General features: G+C 38.4%; 1 protein-coding gene across 1 annotated transcript in view; it reads left to right on the top strand.

Moving 5' to 3' along the window:
* The window catches only part of LeuRS (Leucyl-tRNA synthetase), a 427,288-nt gene that overhangs the window by 104,151 nt on the left and 301,039 nt on the right, over nucleotides 1–22,098 (top strand). The window contains exon 4 of the mRNA XM_067142663.2: nucleotides 16,190–16,351. Within this exon, the coding sequence (XP_066998764.2) occupies nucleotides 16,190–16,351 (162 nt within the window). The remainder of the gene's footprint in view (nucleotides 1–16,189; nucleotides 16,352–22,098) is intronic.

Below are 22,098 nucleotides of genomic sequence, written 5' to 3'. Positions count from 1 at the left end.
TGCAGAAAACTTATGGACAGCCTTGCTGATGGGATAACACTTTATATAGACCTGATCACCAACTTTCAAAAGAACGGCTTGCCTCAAGGAAGTGTACTGGCGCCTTTGTTATTTAATATATACACAAATGATCAGCCACAGCCTCAAGACACCAAGAGTCTTACCTATGCTGATGACCTTGCTCTCGCTGTCCAGTCAGATAGTTTTGAAGAGATAGAATGCACCCTGAAAGCTGCCCTAGAAGAACTCTGCAACTACTATGATCAAAACCAACTTGTGCCAAACCCGAGAAAAACGCAAGTTTGTCCATTCCATGTACAACATCGACAAGCCAACAGGAAACTCGTTGTGACATGGAATGGAGCTACGCTAGACCACTGCTTCCATCCCAAATACTTGGGCGTCACTCTCGATCACAGTCTCACCTTCAAGGTGCACTGTATGAATGTAAAACAAAAGGTCTCTTTCAGGAACACACTACTTAGAAAACTTGTTGGATCTACTTGGGGCACACTCCCACAAACTGTTAGAACTACTGCACTAGCCTTATGTTACTCCGCCGGTGAATATGCTTGTCCAGCGTGGTACAAATCAGCCCACGCAAAACAGATTGATGTGGCACTCAATGAAAGCTGTAGAATAATTACTGGTGTCCTGAAGCCAACTCCTCTCGAGAAAATCGATTACCTTGCCGGTATTGCTCCTTGTGACGTCAGGAGAGAGGTTGCTGCTAATAACGAAATGTTTAAAACAAATTTAATGCCTTCACATCCACTCTTTGGATACCAACCTGCCCAACGAAGATTGAAGTCCAGGAATTAACATCTTCAGAACACCTGGAAGGATCATCGGACAAAGGCAGGATTACCAAATGGAAACAAAAGACCCATGGCCTTTTGAAATGGATGGAACCACGGGAAATGTTGCCTCCCGGTCACACCGAGGACTGGTTGACATGGAGGTCCTTAAACAGGCTTAGATCTGGAGTGGGTAGAACCAGAGCGACTCTACAGAAATGGAACTTCCTCATCGATATGGCCTTTTGTGACTGTGGTGAACTTCAGACAACTGAACACCTGCTATGTTGTCCCTTGTGTCCATCAAACTGAACAATGGAAGACTTCGTGCTGGCTAATCCAAATGCCCTTGAAGTGGCCAAATTTTGGGCCAAATCTGTATGACATATATTGTTGTAGACCTTTTACTTGTATATATTTGTGTAGATAGTTTTTTCTTTTAAATGTAGTATTATTCTATTGTACTTGATTCGGATAAAGAAAGAAAGAAAGATCAATTTCAATTTTGATGGCTTTCTGCCTTTATCATACTACCTTTTCATAAGACACAGACAAATTTTTCTTCGCTTCATCCCAAATTTTTTGGACATCTTTAGCTTTAGACAATTTAGGCAACAGATCTTCAATATACAACAGATTGGACATAGGAGAATAGGGAGTATAACAGAACATAAGGTCCATAGGTGTCTTTCCATGAGATTCATGAGTAGCACAGTTAAAAGCGTGGGCCAGCCATTGCAAACAAGAATCCCATTTGCATTGTTTGTCGTGATGATATGCAATCAGAGCAGACCTTAAGTTGCTATTTAACATTTCAGTATATGAAGGATTCGGATAATACGGAGTGGTAGTAACATGGGAGATGCACAATTCAAATAGATATTTCCTGAATGAATTACTAGTGAAGGAACTAGCATTGTCAGAAACCAGAAACTTGGGAGGACCAAAGAATGAGAAGATGGAATTTAGACAGTTAATAGAAGTACGGTAGTTGGTGGACCTGGTAGGAAATATCCAGCAAAATCTAGAGAAAGCATCAATACATACAAAAATATGGGTGTTTCCTAGAGAAGAGCGGGGAAAGGGTCCCACGTAGTCTATAAATAACTGCTCCATGGGGGAGAGGCTTGGGACGATGACAAAAATCCAATTCTGTTGTTCAAGTTAGGCTTACTAATGCCACAAGATTGGCAAGATTTTATCATCATTCTAATGTCATGATCCATTGTCTTCCAAATGAAAAACTGTCGAATCTTTTGCCTGGTTTTGTAAGTACCTAGGTGGCCTCCAATGGGTGAAGAGTGATAGTACTTAAATATGATGGGTACAAGAACCTTTGGAACAACGATTTTGAGGTTACGGTCCTTCCGACCCTTATAACAAAGGACACCTTTAGACAAAGAATAGGGTTTTGCTTCAGTATCATCATTAATTGCGTCTATGATCTTCTTCAATTCAGGATCCGACTTCTGATGATCTTCGAACTCATGATACAATAGAGGAAAGTCTGAAAGGATTGCGCCGACACCAACAGCATTGATCTCGATTTCTCCCACATTAGGATTTGGTTCAGACTCGTCATCCCCTTCGAACATCCTACTTAAACAATCTGCAATGACATTCTCAGAACCTCTAATATGTCGAACATTGAACTTGAAAGACGAAATTGGGCCTATTTAGTGCCCAAGAAAGAGCCTGATTGTCTGTTTCCAACTCGAAGTTCACATGTTCAATGAATGGTCTAAACTTTTCAAGAGCAAACAAGACTGCAAGACATTCTAGTTCATAGACGGAGTACCTGCTTTCCAAACTGTTAAGAGTTCTAGATACGTAGGCAATAGGTCTACGCCCACCATCATACTCCTGTAATAATACCCCAGCAATAGCTTTACTGGAAGCATCGGTTTGCACAACAAATCACTTGTTAAAATCAGGAATTGCCAATACCGGAGCATTGGTCAGGGCAGCTTTCAGAGAATCGAATGCTACTTGTTGGGCGTTAACCCCAGGTGAACTTCACATCTCTGCATCTAAGACAATTCAAGGGAGCAGCAAATTCTGCAAAATTTGTAATGAATTTCCGAAAAATGTTTACCATACCGATGTAGCGGGCAACACCTTTAACGTCCCTAGGAGGTTTGAAGTCTCTGATACCATGAGTTCTAGACTGATCGATGGAAACACCATCTGAGGAAACCAGTGCCGCAGTAAAGACATGCTGGCTTTGCGAATGCAACCTTTGATAGCTTGACCGTAAGTCCAGCCTTCTTCAGGCGTACCAAAACTTCCCTAATATGTTCCAGGTGTTCTTCGAAGGTGTTTGAAAAAGTTACAAGATCGTCCAAGTAGTTAAACACAAACTTGAACTTTATGTCCGACAGAGTGGAATTTAACAGTCTCGCTAACACTGCAGCACCACAGCTCAAGCCAAATGGGAGCCCCAGAAACTCATACAGGTTCCAATCGGTTATAAAAGCAGTAAGGGGAATAGATTTCTTGGATAAAGGCACTTGTTAGTATGCTTAATTCAAATCAAGTACGGTGAAAAACTTCGCCCCAGAAAACCATCCGAAACAAGTGTGGAGACCCGGCAAAGGGATAGATTGGAGTACTATCTTACTGTTCAAGGCTCGATAGTCTATAACAACACGAAAACCACCAAAGGGCTTAGGCACTAAGAATACCGGAGGAGCATATGGAGAGGTGGAAGGCCTGATAACTCCATCTTTTTCCATCTGTTCCACAATCTTCTTCAATTCCAGCATGCGTGGTGGAGACAGACGATACGGAGGAGATCTAACTGGTTGATGGTCTAGCAACTCAATGTCATATTCTAGGACATCAGTCAACCCTAATTTACTTGCCCTTTCGCTACCAGTGTTGCTCCTAAGCAACGTGTATTTCAAGGACACCTCACCAGTTTTTATTTAGACTGGTCCCTTCAACCCCGTTGTTGCCATGAAGCTACAGGTGTGCGTTTTCATGAAATGACTACAGATGCCACTTTCAACACAGATCTAGGTGGCAGTGTGTGTGTTTAGTATGTGAAGTGAATCAGCTGGCTGTGATCTAGTACCGCCAGTGTTACAAAATCATGTTTCAGAACAATTAATGGTGAGTTAACTTTTTATGTTAGTGTATTTGTCAACTTAATGTACTGTTGTAAGATTATGTACCATGATAAACTGGAATATGTATGATAGCTAGTGAACATATCTGATTAGAAAATGGTGTTGCTCTCAAGCTACATTGGGGTTAAGTATAAACAAATCATTCTAACCTAACTTTTACCAACCGGATTGTAATTCCATTTTATACCTATTTTATGCCAATAGCCAAGATGAAACCAACACAAATAAGGAATGGAAAGGACCTTCTTGATATTCTTGAACAGTTATCAGATGGAATTCTCAATTCTGAAATAGATTAATTGTCAGATTTTGAGGACTCAGAGGATGAAACAGCCATATTTCGTCAAGCATAGTTGTGGCTCTCACAAATGAGCTTCCTGAACACAAAAACTGGTTTTCTTCTCTTCAACTTGCCATTGCACTGAAAGAAAGGGGATTATTCTGTGTGGGCACAATACGGAATGACAGGATGGGCAAGTGTCCCCTGAAGTCTGAAGCTGAATTAAAACGCTCTGAAAGAGGCAGCTTCGACTGGCGTGGGGAAAAGGACAGTAATGTGGCACTTATAAGATGGTATGACAGAAAAGCAGTGAATTTTATATCAGCTTATGCTGCAATTGATCCAGTAGGGAAATGTAAGAGGTGGAATGCATCACAAAAAGTAACCATGGAAATAGATTGCCTCAGTGTTACAAAAGAGTACAACTTCTTCATGGGAGGGGTAGATTTGGCTGGTATGCTTCAGGAATTGTACAGAATGGATTTGAGATCAGTGAAGTGGTACACTAGAATTATATACTGGTATATTAGTGTTGCCATTATGAATGGATGGTTGTTGTACCGTAGACATCAGGCTCAACGACGTAACAAATGTCAATATTCGATGGCAAAATTCCAGGCAAATATTGGAAGTGTGCTTACGAGATCAGGGCAGGGGAAAGGTACAAAACGTCGCTCCAGTGAATCTATCGAAGAACCCACTAAAAGGCAAACATTTGCAGTCCGCCCAAATGATGACAAGTAATAATAATAATAATAACTTAAATGTTTCCACCTTTTCAATACAATATATTCACAAAATTACAAAATTATACGGTACTAGTTTCGACCCATCTAGGGGTCATCATCAGCCGTATTGGAGCAAAGATCATTTGTGGCGAAATCCTAAGACAATATTATTTTAAAGAATAACAAGTGAAATGAGATGTTATGGTAATAGTTAATAATACAAGGAATATACATAATCAGAGGTTTTTAACAAAGAATAAAGTATAAATGGGGTGTTGTAAAAATTATAATCATGGAAATCAGTAAGTTCTTGTATTGAAATGAAATATGGCTTAGGAAGAGGGCTTAAGGTGGGGCTGAAGGGTGCGGGAGAAAGTGTAATTGTCTTGGAAAAGTACTTTTGATTAAATTTAGGATTGAGTTTAGGTTGGCTGCATTATTGTTTCTGAGGAAAGTGATAAATAGATCGAAGAGTATGTTGGGTTTCTCAGAGATTTCATTGAGATTGTGACTGGCATTAAAGTATTGGTCTAGGTGTATGTAGTAATTTTCCATTATGTTCAGTAAAGGGCCCTTGTTTGCTAATACGAGGATGTCCATGTCTTGTTCAGTATTGGTGAAATTATGGTTATAATCTTGCATGTGTTGGCCGATGGCTGAAAACTTGTTGTATTTTATTGCGTTAGTGTGCTCGTGGTATCTGATAATGAAGTTTCTCCCGGTTTGCCCGATGTAGGTTTTTTTATAGGTGGTACATTTGATCCTATAAACTCCTGATTTTAAAAAACTGCTGGTCTTGTTGATGTGTGAAGTATTGTATAAAACATTCATGTTCTTATTGTTGGTTTTGAAGGCTATTTTAACGCCTTGTTTCTTAAAGATGTTGGTTAACTTGTAGATATCATTGTTGAACGTGAAGGTGGAAAATGTTAGAGGTTTGGTTATTTCTTTTTTGAGGGTAGTTTTTGGGCGATGTTTGTGTTTATTGATTATCCTTTCTATAAAATGATTGCTGAAGCCGTTGAATTTTGCGATTCCGCGTTAAAATAGCCTTCAAAACCAACAATAAGAACATGAATGTTTTATACAATACTTCACACATCAACAAGACCAGCAGTTTTTTAAAATCAGGAGTTTATAGGATCAAATGTACCACCTGTAAAAAAACCTACATCGGGCAAACCGGGAGAAACTTCATTATCAGATACCACGAGCACACTAACGCAATAAAATACAACAAGTTTTCAGCCATCGGCCAACACATGCAAGATTATAACCATAATTTCACCAATATTGAACAAGACATGGACATCCTCGTATTAGCAAACAAGGGCCCTTTACTGAACATAATGGAAAATTACTACATACACCTAGACCAATACTTTAATGCCAGTCACAATCTCAATGAAATCTCTGAGAAACCCAACATACTCTTCGATCTATTTATCACTTTCCTCAGAAACAATAATGCAGCCAACCTAAACTCAATCCTAAATTTAATCAAAAGTACTTTTCCAAGACAATTACACTTTCTCCCGCACCCTTCAGCCCCACCTTAAGCCCTCTTCCTAAGCCATATTTCATTTCAATACAAGAACTTACTGATTTCCATGATTATAATTTTTACAACACCCCATTTATACTTTATTCTTTGTTAAAAACCTCTGATTATGTATATTCCTTGTATTATTAACTATTACCATAACATCTCATTTCACTTGTTATTCTTTAAAATAATATTGTCTTAGGATTTCGCCACAAATGATCTTTGCTCCAATACGGCTGATGATGACCCCTAGATGGGTCGAAACTAGTACCGTATAATTTTGTAATTTTGTGAATATATTGTATTGAAAAGGTGGAAACATTTAAGTTATTATTATTATTATTACTTATATATTGTTCAATACGGACCAAAAACATGAAATTCATAACCACAAATGATGACATTCGGTACGACGGGTCTGAACACTGGCCGGGATACTCTGGTAAAGCTAGATACAAATTTTCCCCAGGTGGACTTCCTCAAGCAGTATGTGCAAAATGTAATGTAAACTTGTGCCTAACTGCAGCAACGGCAAACTCCCTCACACCTCGTCATTGGTTTTTGTGGTATTCCTATAGCTGTATAGCCTCCGGTGGTGCTGTTTGAGGATCCAACCTGCCTCTGGGCTGATGACTTAACAGGCAGCAAAAAATTGCTTCACTCTGTTCCATACCAAGTAGGCCTTACATGTGTCCTGTATTTGTTTCTGGAATGATAGTGCTTGTAAAGGAAAGTTGTTAAAGTAATGTGACGTTTCTCCCACCATCCAGTGTTCTAAAACATGTTATTATGATATTTTAATGTTTCTTGTACTGTGTAATGTCTTAGTTATGATACTGTAATGTTTCTAGTACTGTGTAATGTCTTAATAAAGTAGAGTAGAAAATTTAAATTTTCAGTTTATTTTGTCTTCGAATTACCACTGAGCCCCAATGTTGCTCTGAAGCAACATGTTCAAATATCCAAGTCTAGGAGAGAATTTTTTTGAAAATGGCAAAAATGCATTTGAATGTGACCAATTAGTATAGAACAGCACACATACAAAATTTATTAAAATTATTTTTACTCTTGGGGTTCAAAGGGTTAAGACTTCCGGAAGTTCCTTACAGAGATTACGCACTTGATCAGCTTCAGTTTCCCCTACATGTCCCAGATCAAAGCAATTCAGATCACTATCCTCATCAAGAGATGGGTAACCTACACACGAAACAACAGGTATTTTCAATGGAGCATCAACCAAAGCAAACTTAATGTCAGGTGAAAATTTAAAAAAGAAATTCCTACTCTGTAAGTCTAACACTAGACCTACGCTGGACAGAAAATTCGAACCAAGAAGTACATTACAAGACAAGTTAGGTGTTAACCAAACATTTGACCTTCCAGGTAAATCCACCAATCCTCAACTGAACCTTCACTGAACCTAAGATTTTCGAAAACTGAGAATTAGCAATGACGCATTTGACATTAGTAGATTCCAGTTCTGGCAATTTACATGAAGATTTCATTCTGTAGTACCATGTCGAATTAATTAGGCACACCACACTTCCAGTATCAAGTAAAGCATTTACCGGTTCGTTATTGATTTCCATGGGAGTACAGGTACTTTGGGAACATGAACAGAAATCTTGTTACATTGGTCTGGACAAATAATTTTTTTCAGAAGTCCAAGGATTTTCAACTCTAGGACTGTTACATTCCAACTTGTTGCCCTCTAGTCATTGACTACTATTCTGAACTGACAATGGACAGTTTTTCTAGACATGTTGTTTGGATCCACAAAAATAGCAACCGCCAGAATAACGTTTAACATCTGGACAAGTGTTCCTCAAATGACCCTTAGACCCACAGTTGAAATATTTGCGAACATTTCCATCCTTAGAGACTGAAGAGACAGTACGATTCCCCAGTCTAACAGGAGGAGGAAGGTTGACAGGTCTGGTAGAGTCACTGGGCCGATTGCAGAAACGGTATTTAGACGATGTTTACGGTTAAACAATGCCTAAGTATGGCTGCCGCATTGCAGAGACGTTATTTATCACTTAGACACTGTCTAAAACCGACGTTCAACCGGTCATGTTTAAACACTGCCGAGAGCACTGTTTAACCTCAAATGAGAGGAGTGAATCACAATAAGAGGTTATGTACCATGAAATATGTAATTTGTATTATCATGTTGAGACGATTCCGGGAAGAAAGGTTAGTCCGACGGCCTCTCTGTGGGTCGCCCGCTGTTAAATCGCAGCAATTCGTTTGACATGCACGGGGAGATAGATCTTAAAATAAGGTTTCGCTTTTTGAGATTTGTTTCTTGAGACTGACAAAGTGACAGTCCGGTAACTGTCAACTTGAATACAATTCTTGGCAACCGATATCTTTTATTATATGCATGGGGTAATTTCCACGGAATTATAGGTCATTTCGACTACATACGGAACATATCAGAATTACGTGTCCCGATCGTCAGAGGGCTGTCACATACCGGTACATCAAACGGGAGGGATTCACTTATATTTACTGCTAAGTAAACACACATAATAGTGAAAACTAACAAGTAGGTTGTATAGGTTTTTTAATATATATGATCGTATAAGTTTTCGGCAACTATCAAATAGGAAAAGGCAAGTGGTGGTGATTATTGTTTAAAGAGGAGGACTGGGGAAGAAGAGCTGTGGTCATAACAGACCTAGTATTTGCCTGGTGTAAAAATAGGGAAACTACGGAAAACAATTTTCACGGCTGCCGATGATGCGCTTCGAACCTACGATCTCCAGAATGCAAGCTACATCTATATGGCCCGTACAGTACACTCGGTTATACATTACTGTTGCTTCATCTTCCCTTCATCGAAGCTACCGTATTTATGAGTAGATTACACTCAACTGTAACAACGCTATAATCAAAGCTACACTTCCCCGTACGCTGGAGTGTCGATAATGTGAGATTTAATTTCCACCGAAAGTGATACTCTTACCTGTGGGCAAGTCATGCTCAGCCATATTTGAGTAATGTGTAGGAAGATAAACAGCTGACTGGCGTTCGGCGCGCGCACCGACGAATTTCATTGGTTGCGACAAGCTAAGAGTTCTTCATAAAAGGAAAGAAAAATTCCACCTAATCAATACATTTATTTTCTTGTAAACTATTACAATCTAGGACCGGTTTCGACCCTTCATAGGTCATCCTCAGCTATATCAGAATCACATTTGCATTTCTATCTTATACCTCTGAAAGACCTTCATGATGTATTGTTTCATAATTTTTCAGTGAAAACTTATCTAAAAACTTACAAATTTCTAAGCGTTGTGTTAAAATTAAAAATTAAAATTACAAAACTTTGTCTATTATATACATGCCCTTGGGCTGACAGAATGCATCCTTGGGTTGATTAAGCACGTATCTTAAGTATTGCTTATTCTGTTGAATCGAAACCCTTTTATACTTATGTACAATCGTGAATAGACTATCAGTAAAATTTGATAAATAAAGCTTGCGTGATAATTATAATAAAATATCATGTTACATCTTTATACCTTTATACGACATTTGATGGGAGAAAACTCCAGAAGTTAGGCCAGAACTGAATCATACATATATTCCATAATTTAACACGTATCAAGCTTATATTGATCCATTTCACAGTTATACAAATGGAACCTATAAAGTTCAACATTCGACATATATAGGAAAAGGCAAATTATGGAAATATAACGCAAGAATCAAGGCCAACACGTTTCAGTGTCACTAAACACACTGACTATATTACTAGACATTCAAGTGTTTTTTAAAACTTCTGTAGTAAATGATAAGCATTCAATTTAATAGACATTTATGTTTTATACAATGCATAATCAACATAATATGAAACTTGTAATTTTATGCAAGAAGGAACTGACATTTAATCATTAGGTTTAAAAGCCAACCATACACGGCATATTCAAACATTATCAATATCTGATGTTATACAAGACAAATTGTTATAATATTTTACCACATAACAATGCAAGATTCAAGCAATAAGTATTTTAGACTTTAAAGTACAATGATTAGACTTTAAAGTACATTAGTGTGTTTATGTAAAAATATTTTATAGAGGTTAACACGCATTTATATTTTGCCTAAAATAATATCACTCCAGCAATAAGGTATAAAGATGTAACATGATATTTTATTATAATTATCCCGCAAGCTTTATTTATCAAATGTTACTGATAGTCTATTCACGATTGTACATAAGTATAAAAGGGTTTCGATTCAACAGAATAAGCAATACTTAAGATACGTGCTTAATCAACCCAAGGATGCATTCTGTCAGCCCAAGGGCATGTATATAATAGACAAAGTTTTGTAATTTTAATTTTTAATTTTAACACAACGCTTAGAAATTTGTAAGTTTTTAGATAAGTTTTCACTGAAAAATTATGAAACAATACATCATGAAGGTCTTTCAGAGGTATAAGATAGAAATGCAAATGTGATTCTGATATAGCTGAGGATGACCTATGAAGGGTCGAAACCGGTCCTAGATTGTAATAGTTTACAAGAAAATAAATGTATTGATTAGGTGGAATTTTTCTTTCCTTTTATGAAGATTGGTAAATGTCAATACGGAAAATGAAATTCATAAATCAAGAAGCTAAGAGTTGCATGAAAGATACTTCTGTCTCCATTTTCAAACCAAAATTGAAACTTTAAGCAATGTCTAGTTAAACATCGACTGAACAATGTTTATGCAATGGAAGATCATGCTTGATTTAGACGTTGTTTAGGTAGATGATGTCTAAGGCTTAAAACTAGTTATCGTTTCTGCAATCGGCCCACTATGTTTAACATCCTCAGCAAATGAGCATGCCTCTTCCAGTTCTTGAAAATTGGTGTGACATCGGGTCACCTTCCTGAACAGAGATCATAAATACTTTGCAGAAAATCTTAAGTCCAAAACATAAGTTAACAAATTCTCACGTAGAAACTGAGTTCTGAAACACGTGTTAAGGAATTAAGCTCTGGAGAGCAAGAGATGGAATGAACTTCCCTAGCACCAGCTCTTTCTTTTTAAAATCCCTTCACAGTGAGGAAAAAGAGCACGAAAAATACCTAAATCGTCCACAGAATAAACATTAGCAGTCTCCGTCAACTCCACAAGAAATCTTAAGAATCTGATGCTTTCTTCAATAGAGTTAACTGAAAAATTGTTTACTCCTTTAAAAATCTCCTTTAAACAATTAGGAGATGACGCAGAATTAACTCAGGTTAACAAGTTTTCTAGAACAGAAGTTGTGATACCACAGTTATATGGGTTATGAAGAGAGGATACCATAGTAGTTGGAGAAGGTTGAGACGTAGGCGTGATGGAGTTAACTTTCTCAGAAATTCCCATATTACTAAAATCTTTGTTGATCAACAAAAGGTCAAGTTTGGCTGAAATGCCCGAAACAATAGTTATTAACTTACTACATCCTGACACAATTTCGTCTTCAGGTTTAATTGCAAGAATGTCCTGAATGTGCCCAAGATAGTGATGAGCTCTGGCCTTTAACCTGTTCACTTGAGCTCTTGAGGGAGGTAATTCAGAAAATTCTTCCCTAATAACGTTAATTTCTTGCAACGAGTCACATATCACACTTAAAAATTCCCCACATTTAGTTCGATCAATAATATACAGGTCAATAGGTAGATGAACATTTGCGGTCAGTAATGCAGCGCACTCTCCTATGGTACCAGGTACCTCTAAATTACGGATCGATAGTTCATATATCAACTCAGCCTTTCGAAGCTGATAGGGAAAAATCACCATACGAGACATAGTTGTGGGTAAGGAACAATCAAACAAAGATTACATCCAATACACACTTCCTTCGCTAAACTTATTTCCAACTAGAGAACACGTGGATCAGCACCCAAAAGAAAGGTTATGAGCAACACATAAGAGGCTTTAGACACCGAGAAATCGACTAGAGATCCAGTAATCCTTACTTTGCAGTTAATTTGGGTAGACCAAACCCGTAGAATCATTAAACACAAGGTAGAAAGACACAGATACACACAAAGACAAATAACAGTGTGAAATGTTTTCACTTTTCTTCATGTAAATAAAATTCTCAGTTACAGGACTGAGAAGTTGCTAAGAGAAAATCAAATAAAATAACTCACCAGTTGCTAGGCTTATTATTAGATCGAAGCAAATTTCCAGCAGCAAGCTAGCATACCAAACTCCCAAGCCAAAGAATTAGAAATTCATAACCCTCAGATACCTCACACTGCAGCAATGGGCTCCCGCGAGATGATAAAATGAACATGGAAGAGAAATATATTTGTATTAACACAAGCCAAATCTTGCCTTCCTCGTTACAATTGAGCACTCTTAAAATGCACTTTGTTATTATTTATCTTAGTCAGTAGTAGCCACAGATGTAAAATAATAAAAATAATAATAATAAAAATAAAACCACACTGATACCAAAAACACTATCGCGTACTTTCGAAGAGATATAACACGGTAGTATTTGCACGACCATGGGCAGTATGAACAACGAAATTCCCAATAGAAGGTCGTAGCAATCCGTGGAAAATACTAGGGCCCACCAAGGTCAGGTGGATAAAGAATAAATTAATTATTACTAAGTAAAATAAGTTACTACTGACTAAAATAAAAACAACAATTTAAAGGAAATTAAGACTTTGATAGGAAATGACATTTTTAAAAGTCTTTCACTAGTATAATTCTTTTGGAATAATAAAAGGTAAAATGTGCGAGATCTCTTTTTTTTTTTTTTTTTTTTTTTTTTAAGTAAAGAAAACCATTATTCAGACCTTGGGATCCCAGAACTAAATTAAGCAAATTACAGTAAGTTAATGAGTCAGGAAGTAAGACTTGACTGTAGCACAAGAGGAGAAAACGGTTTCTTACGAGACTATCTCTGGTTACGTAAAGAGATAACTCCATACAATATTTCACCAGAACAAGTTCCATAAAGGATAATACTCAGAAATTAAATTAATTCAGAAATTAAGAATCAGCAAGAACGAAACATATAAGGAAAAAAAACATTAAACCCTTAACACAAATCTCTCGGTTGACTCAACAGTTTTCCCATTCACATAACAAATCAAAATCATATCCTTGACAACCACAAGTAATACTCACAACACAGAGAACGCCCGTCAGCTGTTAGCTCATAACAGAACCTCCATCACAGCAATGTTTACAAGTTGCAGTCATAATAACGGGGTCACATGACCCGAGAAAGAGAATGGCTGCGCATCAACAACCGAAGTAGTCAAAAGAACCGCTTTCAACTCACTCACTTTTCCCCAGGATGAACCATTAACACACTCAAAAAATCAAAAGACATTAAGAATAAACCCACCCATAATATAATGATTGAAAAATGCCATTTAGATGCCACAGTCAATGAATAACATAGGTTTTTGCAATTACATCTAATTTGAATTTTAAGATGAAGAGCACAACATAACTTGTTTTGAATTAATTAATAGGCATAAACATTGCTAAAATCTTACATTAAAGAAACCCCAATAACTTAAATCATAACGTTATTATGAAGTGACAATCTATAACATCATATCGAAACATATTCAAATGTAAATCGTTTGATTAGAGAGAGATCATGCACAACATAATTTAGAATGTTTCCGCTTCGAATGATCAAAAACAGTTCCACTTTCAGTTAGCATGCATTTCTTCAAGTTAATCCAGTCCCCAGATCAAAATTTTGGGTTATCAGTACTTACAGACTCGCCGAACATAGAATAAGAGAAAAAAAGGAAACCAAGGCATTTTGGCTCTCGCCGGTTGGCGAGTAATTCATCCAGTGTCGAAGACCATGACTCCTGCTTCTTCTTTACTTAATTTTCAATATATTTTTCAACAGCAGCGATGAGGACGAATCTTTTCATGTCCAATAACGGACCATTTATATTGAATCTTTTCATGCCGACAACCTTCAACAATCACAATAATCGAAACAAAAACTGGTTGGCGTATATACATATGCACAGAAATCACGAGAACAAGTTGAGTACTGTGATTGCCGCTAGATGGCAGTCCAATGCAGGTAGCGAGTTTCACACGAGGCTAGGGCTCACGTGAATCATGCAAACTACAAGTAGTTTGTGGGTAAATGCCAAATCTTAGGTGACATTCCAATACAATCAACACAGTATGACGTTGGAAAGTTGACTTTGATTAGATGGGTCAATCTCCAGGTACTCAGATACCTTTAAACTCTTCAAATATAGTCAGATGTCACAGGGTCACCTGGGCCAGTAGTTTTTCTGTGCGACAAATCCATGTTGACTTCTGTGACATTGATTTCCGTGATTGGTCCTTCTTCACCGCTAGTGTTAGAAATTGGTGAGTGGGAGTTTTTTTCAGTCAAAACGTTTTAAAATATCTTTGCCAGCAGCCTCACTTCTTTCAAGTCTATCAACAAAGTGTCTGTTTCATTGAGTCTGTAGAAATATTGAATGTACCGGTATTCCATTTTGCAATGTAGTGTTTTCAAGTTGGTAGATAATGCTTTCTCCTTCATGAATGTAAAGTTTCTCAAAAGTTCTGTGTTCTGAAAGATTTTTGTTGCTGTCATGATCTAATTTGCGTCCTTTTGGGCTGGTTTTGTTTTTTCAGTAGACAGTATTTGTCTCTGAGAAATTAATTGTGTAACCATCTGTTTTCATGCCGTATGTTCAACTTCGTCATTCTGAAGTCACTAACTTTGCTGTATTAAGAATGGCACATACAGTTTTGGTTGTAGTATCTTTTGCTGTTGTCCACCTCTCTCCAACCGTAATAATGGACGATAACATTGTCTTTCTTCCTGTTGAGCTGCCACCATTTGATTGTTGCTGGATTGAGTTAGTTGGCTGTGTGGTTTGAGCTGTGTTATTAGCTTGCATTCTGGAGATGGTGGGTTTAATCTGAAAGTGGTTTTTCTTTGTTTCCTATTTTGACACCAAACAAACTTTGGGGCTGTACCTTACAAAGTAACACAATGACTGATTTCTTTCCAGTCCTAGCCCTTTCCTTTCCCACAATTGCTAGATGATTTTTCTGAGTTGGTTCAACGTTAAACCACAAGCAAAAAGGAAACATGATTATTAGATCCATTATGGTCAGTTTTCTTACAAAATTTCAGGGAAGTTAAGAAAGGAAAAAGTCAGAAGAATATCCAATTTAGTATAAGGTATTTTAGAAAGTTGTGGTTCATCTCTGAGAAAGTGGAGCAGAGTCATTGCAAAACTGAAGGTTTCCCAGCAATTTGTCTTTACTTGGCATAAACACGAAAGCATATCGTGTTGGCTGTGAAGGTACCTGCATAAATCTTAATATTTAAAATGAATTTCAGCAGAAAGAACAAAATCTTTTTTTAAATTATTATTTATTTCATTTTTTTTAAACCGAGCAAATGACTGAGTGGTTTGGGTGGCATAGCTGTCAACTTGCATTCAGGAGATAGTGGGTTCGAATTTACTGTCAGTAGCCCTGAAGATGGCTGTGCTTTCCCATTTTCACTCTAGACAAATGCTGGGACTGTACCTTAATTAGGCCACAGCCGTCTTCCTTCCCGCTCCTAGCCCTTTTCTATTCCATAGTCACCATAAGATTTGTATGTGTTGGTGTGATGTAAACCATATTGAAAAAAAGAATTAAATAAACTGTTACATATTTATGATCTCTTCTGCTTTTACAGAGTAAGGCTGTTGCTAAGAAAGGAAGTGGTAAATACCAGTGGCAGATCATGCAAAGTTTGGGCCTAACGGATGAAGAAATAAAAAAATTTGCAGATGCATCATATTGGTTGGATTACTTCCCTCCTCTTGCAGTAAAGGATCTTCAAAGTATTGGTATCCATGTAAGAATTTTAAAAATTCTTTAGCTAGGTTAAAAAATGAATGAAAGTGAACATTTTTGAAGACTTGAATATAATCCCCCTCTGTACAATCTCATGAAGGTACTGTTTTTCTTTTCTTTTTACTATCCTATATTTGCCTAACTAATTGAAGAAGGGTCTAAGCCACATTTTTCAGCAAGTTGAGTTTTTTGCAGAATAAGGGTCTATACCATCTCAGGTTATTGCATGCGAACTGTGATAGTCATATGTTTAACAGAAATAGGTCATTCGTTTATACATACATTATCATTACAGACTGTTATGCCTTTCAGCGTTCAGTCTGCAAGCCTCTGAGAATTTACTAAACGTCGCCACAATCCTCGATTTGCAACTAGTGTTGTGGCCTCATTTAGTTCTATACCTCTTATCTTTAAATCGTTAGAAACAGAGTCTAACCATCGTCGTCTTGGTCTCCCTCTACTTCTCTTACCCTCCATAACAGAGTCCATTATTCTCTTAGGTAACCTATCCTCCTCCATTCGCCTCACATGACCCCACCACCGAAGCCGGTTTATGCGTACAGCTTCATCCATCGAGTTCGTTCCTAAATTAGCTTTTATCTCCTCATTCCGAGTTCCCTCCTGCCATTGTTCCCACCTGTTTGTACCAGCAATCATTCTTGCTACTTTCATGTCTGTTACTTCTAACTTATGAATAAGATATCCTGAGTCCACCCAGCTTTCGCTCCCATAAAGCAAAGTTGGTCTGAAAACAGACCGATGTAAAGATAGTTTTGTCTGGGAGCTGACTTCCTTCTTACAGAATACTGCTGATCGCAACTGCGAGCTCACTATATTAGCTTTACTACACCTTGATTCAATCTCACTTACTATATTACCATCCTGGGAAAACACACAACCTAAATACTTGAAATTATCGACCTGTTCTAGCTTTGTATCACCAATCTGACATTCAATTCTGTTGGATTTCTTACCTACTGACATCAATTTAGTCTTCGAGAGGCTAATTTTCATACCATACTCATTGCACCTATTTTCAAGTTCCAAGATGTTAGACTGCAGGCTTTCGGCACAGTCTGCCATTAAGACCAAGTCGTCAGCATAGGCCAGGCTGCTTACTACATTTCCACCTAACTGAATCCCTCCCTGCCATTTTATACCTTTCAACATATGATCCATGTAAACTACAAACAGCAAAGGTGAAAGATTACAGCCTTGTCTAACTCCTGTAAGTACCCTGAACCAAGAAGTCATTCTACCATCAATTCTCACTGAAGCCCAATTGTCAACATAAATGCCTTTGATTGATTTTAATAATCTACCTTTAATTCCATACTCCCCCAGTATAGCGAACATCTTTTCCCTCGGTACCCTGTCATATGCTTTCTCTAGATCTACGAAACATAAACACAACTGCTTATTCCTCTGGTAGCATTTTTCAATTACCTGGCGCATACTGAAAATTTGATCCTGACAGCCTCTCTGTGGTCTGAAACCACACTGGTTTTCATCCAACTTCCTCTCAACGACTGATCGCACCCTCCCTTCCAAGATGCCAGTGAATACTTTGCCTGGTATACTAATCAATGAGATACCTCGATAGTTGTTGCAATCCTTCCTGTTCCCTTGCTTATAGATAGGTGCAATTACTGCTTTTGTCCAATCTGAAGGTACCTTACCAACACTCCACGCTAATTTTACTACTCTATGAAGCCATTTCATCCCTGCCTTCCCACTATACTTCACCATTTCAGGTCTAATTTCATCTATTCCTGCTGCCTTATGACAATGGAGTTTATTTACTATCCTTTCCACTTCCTCAAGCATAATTTCACCAACATCATTTTCCTCCTCCCCATGAGCTTGACTGTTTGCAACACCACCATGATGATTTCCTTTTACATTGAGAAGATGTTCAAAATATTCCTTCCACCTCTCCAGTGATTCCCTGGGATCTATTATGAGTTCACCTGAATTACTCAAAACACTGTTCATTTCCTTTTCCCCTCCCTTCCTAAGATTCTTTATTACTGTCCAGAAAGGTTTCCCTGCTGCTTGACCTAGCCTTTCCAGGTTATTACCAAAATCTTCCCATGACTTCTTTTTGGATTCAACAACTATTTGTTTTGCTCTGTTTCTTTCATCTACGTACAAATCCCTGTCTGCCTCTGCCCTTGTTTGGAGCCATTTCTGATAAGCCTTCTTTTTGCGTTTACAGGCTGCTCTCACTTCACAATTCCACCAAGATGTTCGCCTTTTCCCATCTTTACACACACTTGTTCCTAGGCATTCCCTTGCTGTTTCTACTACAGCATCCCTGTATGCCACCCATTCACTTTCTATATCCTGAACCTGCTTACTGTCTACTGTTCGAAACTTCTCACTAATCATATCCATGTACTTCTGTCTAATTTCGTCATCCTGGAGATTTTCTACCCTTATTCGTTTGCAGACAGATTTCACTTTCTCTACCCTAGGCCTAGAGATACTTAGTTCACTACAGATCAGATAATGGTCTGTATCATCGAAAAATCCCCGAAAAACTCGTACATTCCTAAAAGATTTCCTGAATTCAAAGTCTGTTAAGATATAGTCTATTATGGATCTGGTACCCCTAGCCTCCCATGTGTAGCGGTGAATAGCCTTATGCTTGAAGAATGTATTCGTAACAGCTAAACCCATACTAGCACAGAAGTCCAGCAAACGCTTCCCATTCCCATTAGCTTCCATATCTTCCCCACATTTACCAATCACCCTTTCGTATCCTTCAGTTCTATTCCCAACTCTCGCATTGAAATCGCCCATTAGCACTATTCTATCCTTGCTGTTGACCCTGACCACGATGTCACTCAATGCTTCATAAAACTTGTCAACTTCATCCTCATCTGCACCCTCACATGGTGAATACACGGACACAATTCTTGTCCTAATTCCTCCCACTGACAAATCTACCCACATCATTCGCTCACTTACGTGCCTAACAGAAACTATGTTGCGTGGAATGGTATTCCTGATAAAGAGCCCTACCCCAGACTCTGCCCTTCCCTTTCTAACACCCGTCAAGTACACTTTAAAATCTCCTATCTCTTCCTCCTTATCTCCCCTTACCCAAATATCACTTACTCCTAGCACATCCAGATGCATCCTCTTTGCTGACTCAGCAAGTTCTACCTTCTTTCTTCCATAAGCCCCATTAATATTGATAGCTCCCCATCGAATTCCGTTTCGTTCGCCAAGTTGTTTCCAAGGAGTCCCTCGCCTGTCAAATGGGAGTGGGACTCCATTACTCCCATAGGTCCGAGGCTTGCTTAAAGTGTTCTGAGCTCGGTAAATTCATGAAGCAGGATGCTGCCCTACTTGCACATAGTCCAAGTGAGGATCTCTCCTCTAACGGGTTATGGACCACCGGTGAATTGTGTAGTCCTGGCTGCCTGAGCACAAGGTGGGCCACGACTCAGAATATGTCCGAGATGCCCACTCCCATTCCATAGCAACTGGTATCCCGACTCTCAGGACCACTTACTAGGCCACTCAGCCGTTGTCCATGGTTCACGAACTAGGACGTGACTACAGTAACCCACAAACATGAACCATTCATTTGTTTATTATAAAACTTATTTGCCTGGAAGGAGGGTCTATACCACTCATTCAAGATGCCTGGCAGTGTGTTGAATGTTTCGTCCAACGAGTTAAAAAACTTGAACAAAACAAGAAAAAGGAAGATAAATATGGATAACTGGAAGGATAATGAACGGAAAAGGAAATGAAATAAAGGTGAGGCTTATACAACAAAGAAAAGAGTTATAAAAGATGCAAAAAATAGGCCACAACACGTGAGTGGAATAAGGGTCTATAATAAGTAGATTATGTAGTGCTATGAAAGATCCTTAGAGTAAACTTTGTCATTGTTTAAAGCATGATACATTGTATAAACCATTTATTTAATTATCAATATGGTCTGACCAATGTGTCGGTCAAACTAATAACTTCAGAATGGTAATTCTTTGTAATAGCTTGGTGAGATGGAGATATTTTTCACAGGTGGAGCAGAAATTCGGGACACAGTATTTTACCGTGCGATCAGGATTTCGCATTAATAGAGAAGAGGAAAAGGGTGTCAAAAGTGTATGTGCTGAGCCAGTGGAAAAATGTAATAGTAGGGGCATGTCCTAAGGAACTTTCCCATGTACGAGAGCTGTTCCAGAGTTCTGACTTCAAAGACCTAAGTCAAATACAGGGAATGTTGATCAAATACCCTAAATTTAAGATTACTGAAGCAATGTGGCTGAAGTTTTCTGAATATGACCCCACATCTGTGTACATGCAAAGATCCCACAATTTGATTGCTCCTTGGGAAAGATATACCTTAGTTAAAGGTATCAAGAACAGACAGAATCAGCCGCTCCTTCTGCCTCAAGAATTGCCAAACTCTACGGCTCAACAATGCCCTCTAAAAAAGAAAAGAGGAACGTCCTACTGAAGACATGTGACTATATGCCTCAAGAATTCAGAGGATTCTATAGTGATCTGAAGTGATTCATTTGACAATAAGTAACACTGTATTAAACAGTGAAAATGTGGTTTAGACCATGATTTCAAAATTAAAAAGTGCTATTTTACTATCTTAATAAGGTCAATTTGTGATAATTTGGTTTCCAAGTGTTCTCTAACTAATCTGATTTATTCCAAAATATATATTTTTCATTCTCTCATTATTCAACAGTTTTTTTGTTTCCTGAACATTTTAGTTTTGTGGCATAGACCCTTATTCCGGAGGAACCTTCAATTGTCTGTGTAAGCTGTTTGAGAGGATGGCGAATTGCTGACTTGTGTGGTGCCTGGAGAAAAGGGGACTTTTGTCCAAATACCCATGTGGTTTTCAAGCTGCTCGCTCGACTACTGACCATGTGGTACGCCTGGAGAGTTCTATCCATGACTTTTTTCTCTGAAAACAGCATTTGATGGTTGTTTTCTTTGACTTAGAAAAGGCTTACGACACCACAAGGCAATACGGCATCCTATCAGTCCTGTATCAGTGGAATATTTTATCCAGATGAGACTACAGCAGTGCAGCATATGGCTCAGCAAGGCAAAGCGTCCTAGCAAAACTGAATAGCATTCACCACATTGGAGTGAGGTTGGCAAGGGGAGCTTTTCGCACAAGACCCATTGTTGCTAGCCTGCTCATTGAATCTGGTGTTCCCGCCTGTACACCTGCGGCACCACCAAATGCTTATGTCCTATGCTACAAATTTGCGACAGATGCCACTTCACCCAAGCTATCCCTGCATATTCCACAATGGAAACCATTGGCTGTACGCTGCTTACCCTCAAGCATCACGGCTGGTTGGAATGCGCTTGGATAGCAATCACAAATTATTTGATGTCTCTTTGGTTCCTTGTCTTGTCAGACAACCAAGTAGGGTACCTCCTTGTATAATGCAATGACCTGAAATCATTCTAGATTTGCACACCAACCCAAAGGAGGACGTGGACCCCTCCATTTATCGGAGACTTTTCCTGTCCGTTGTTGGCCGTTGCCGTGATTTGGTCTTATTTTTCACGAACGGTTCGAGGGCAAAAGCAGGAGTAGGCTGTGCGTTCGTTGTTGACAATAACAGGTTTCATTTTCCTCTACCAAAAATCTGTAGTGTGTACACAGCAGAGCTTTATGCCATCTTTGAAGCTCTGCGGTACACACTGTCTGATGAGCGGCGGCAATTTCTGCTGTGTACAGACTCCTTGAGC

The sequence above is a fragment of the Anabrus simplex genome, chromosome 3 (genome assembly GCF_040414725.1).
Source record: "Anabrus simplex isolate iqAnaSimp1 chromosome 3, ASM4041472v1, whole genome shotgun sequence".
NCBI lineage: Eukaryota > Metazoa > Arthropoda > Insecta > Orthoptera > Tettigoniidae > Anabrus > Anabrus simplex.
The sequence above is the reverse complement of the archived record's forward strand: the minus strand, read 5'-3'. Positions and strand labels throughout refer to the sequence as shown.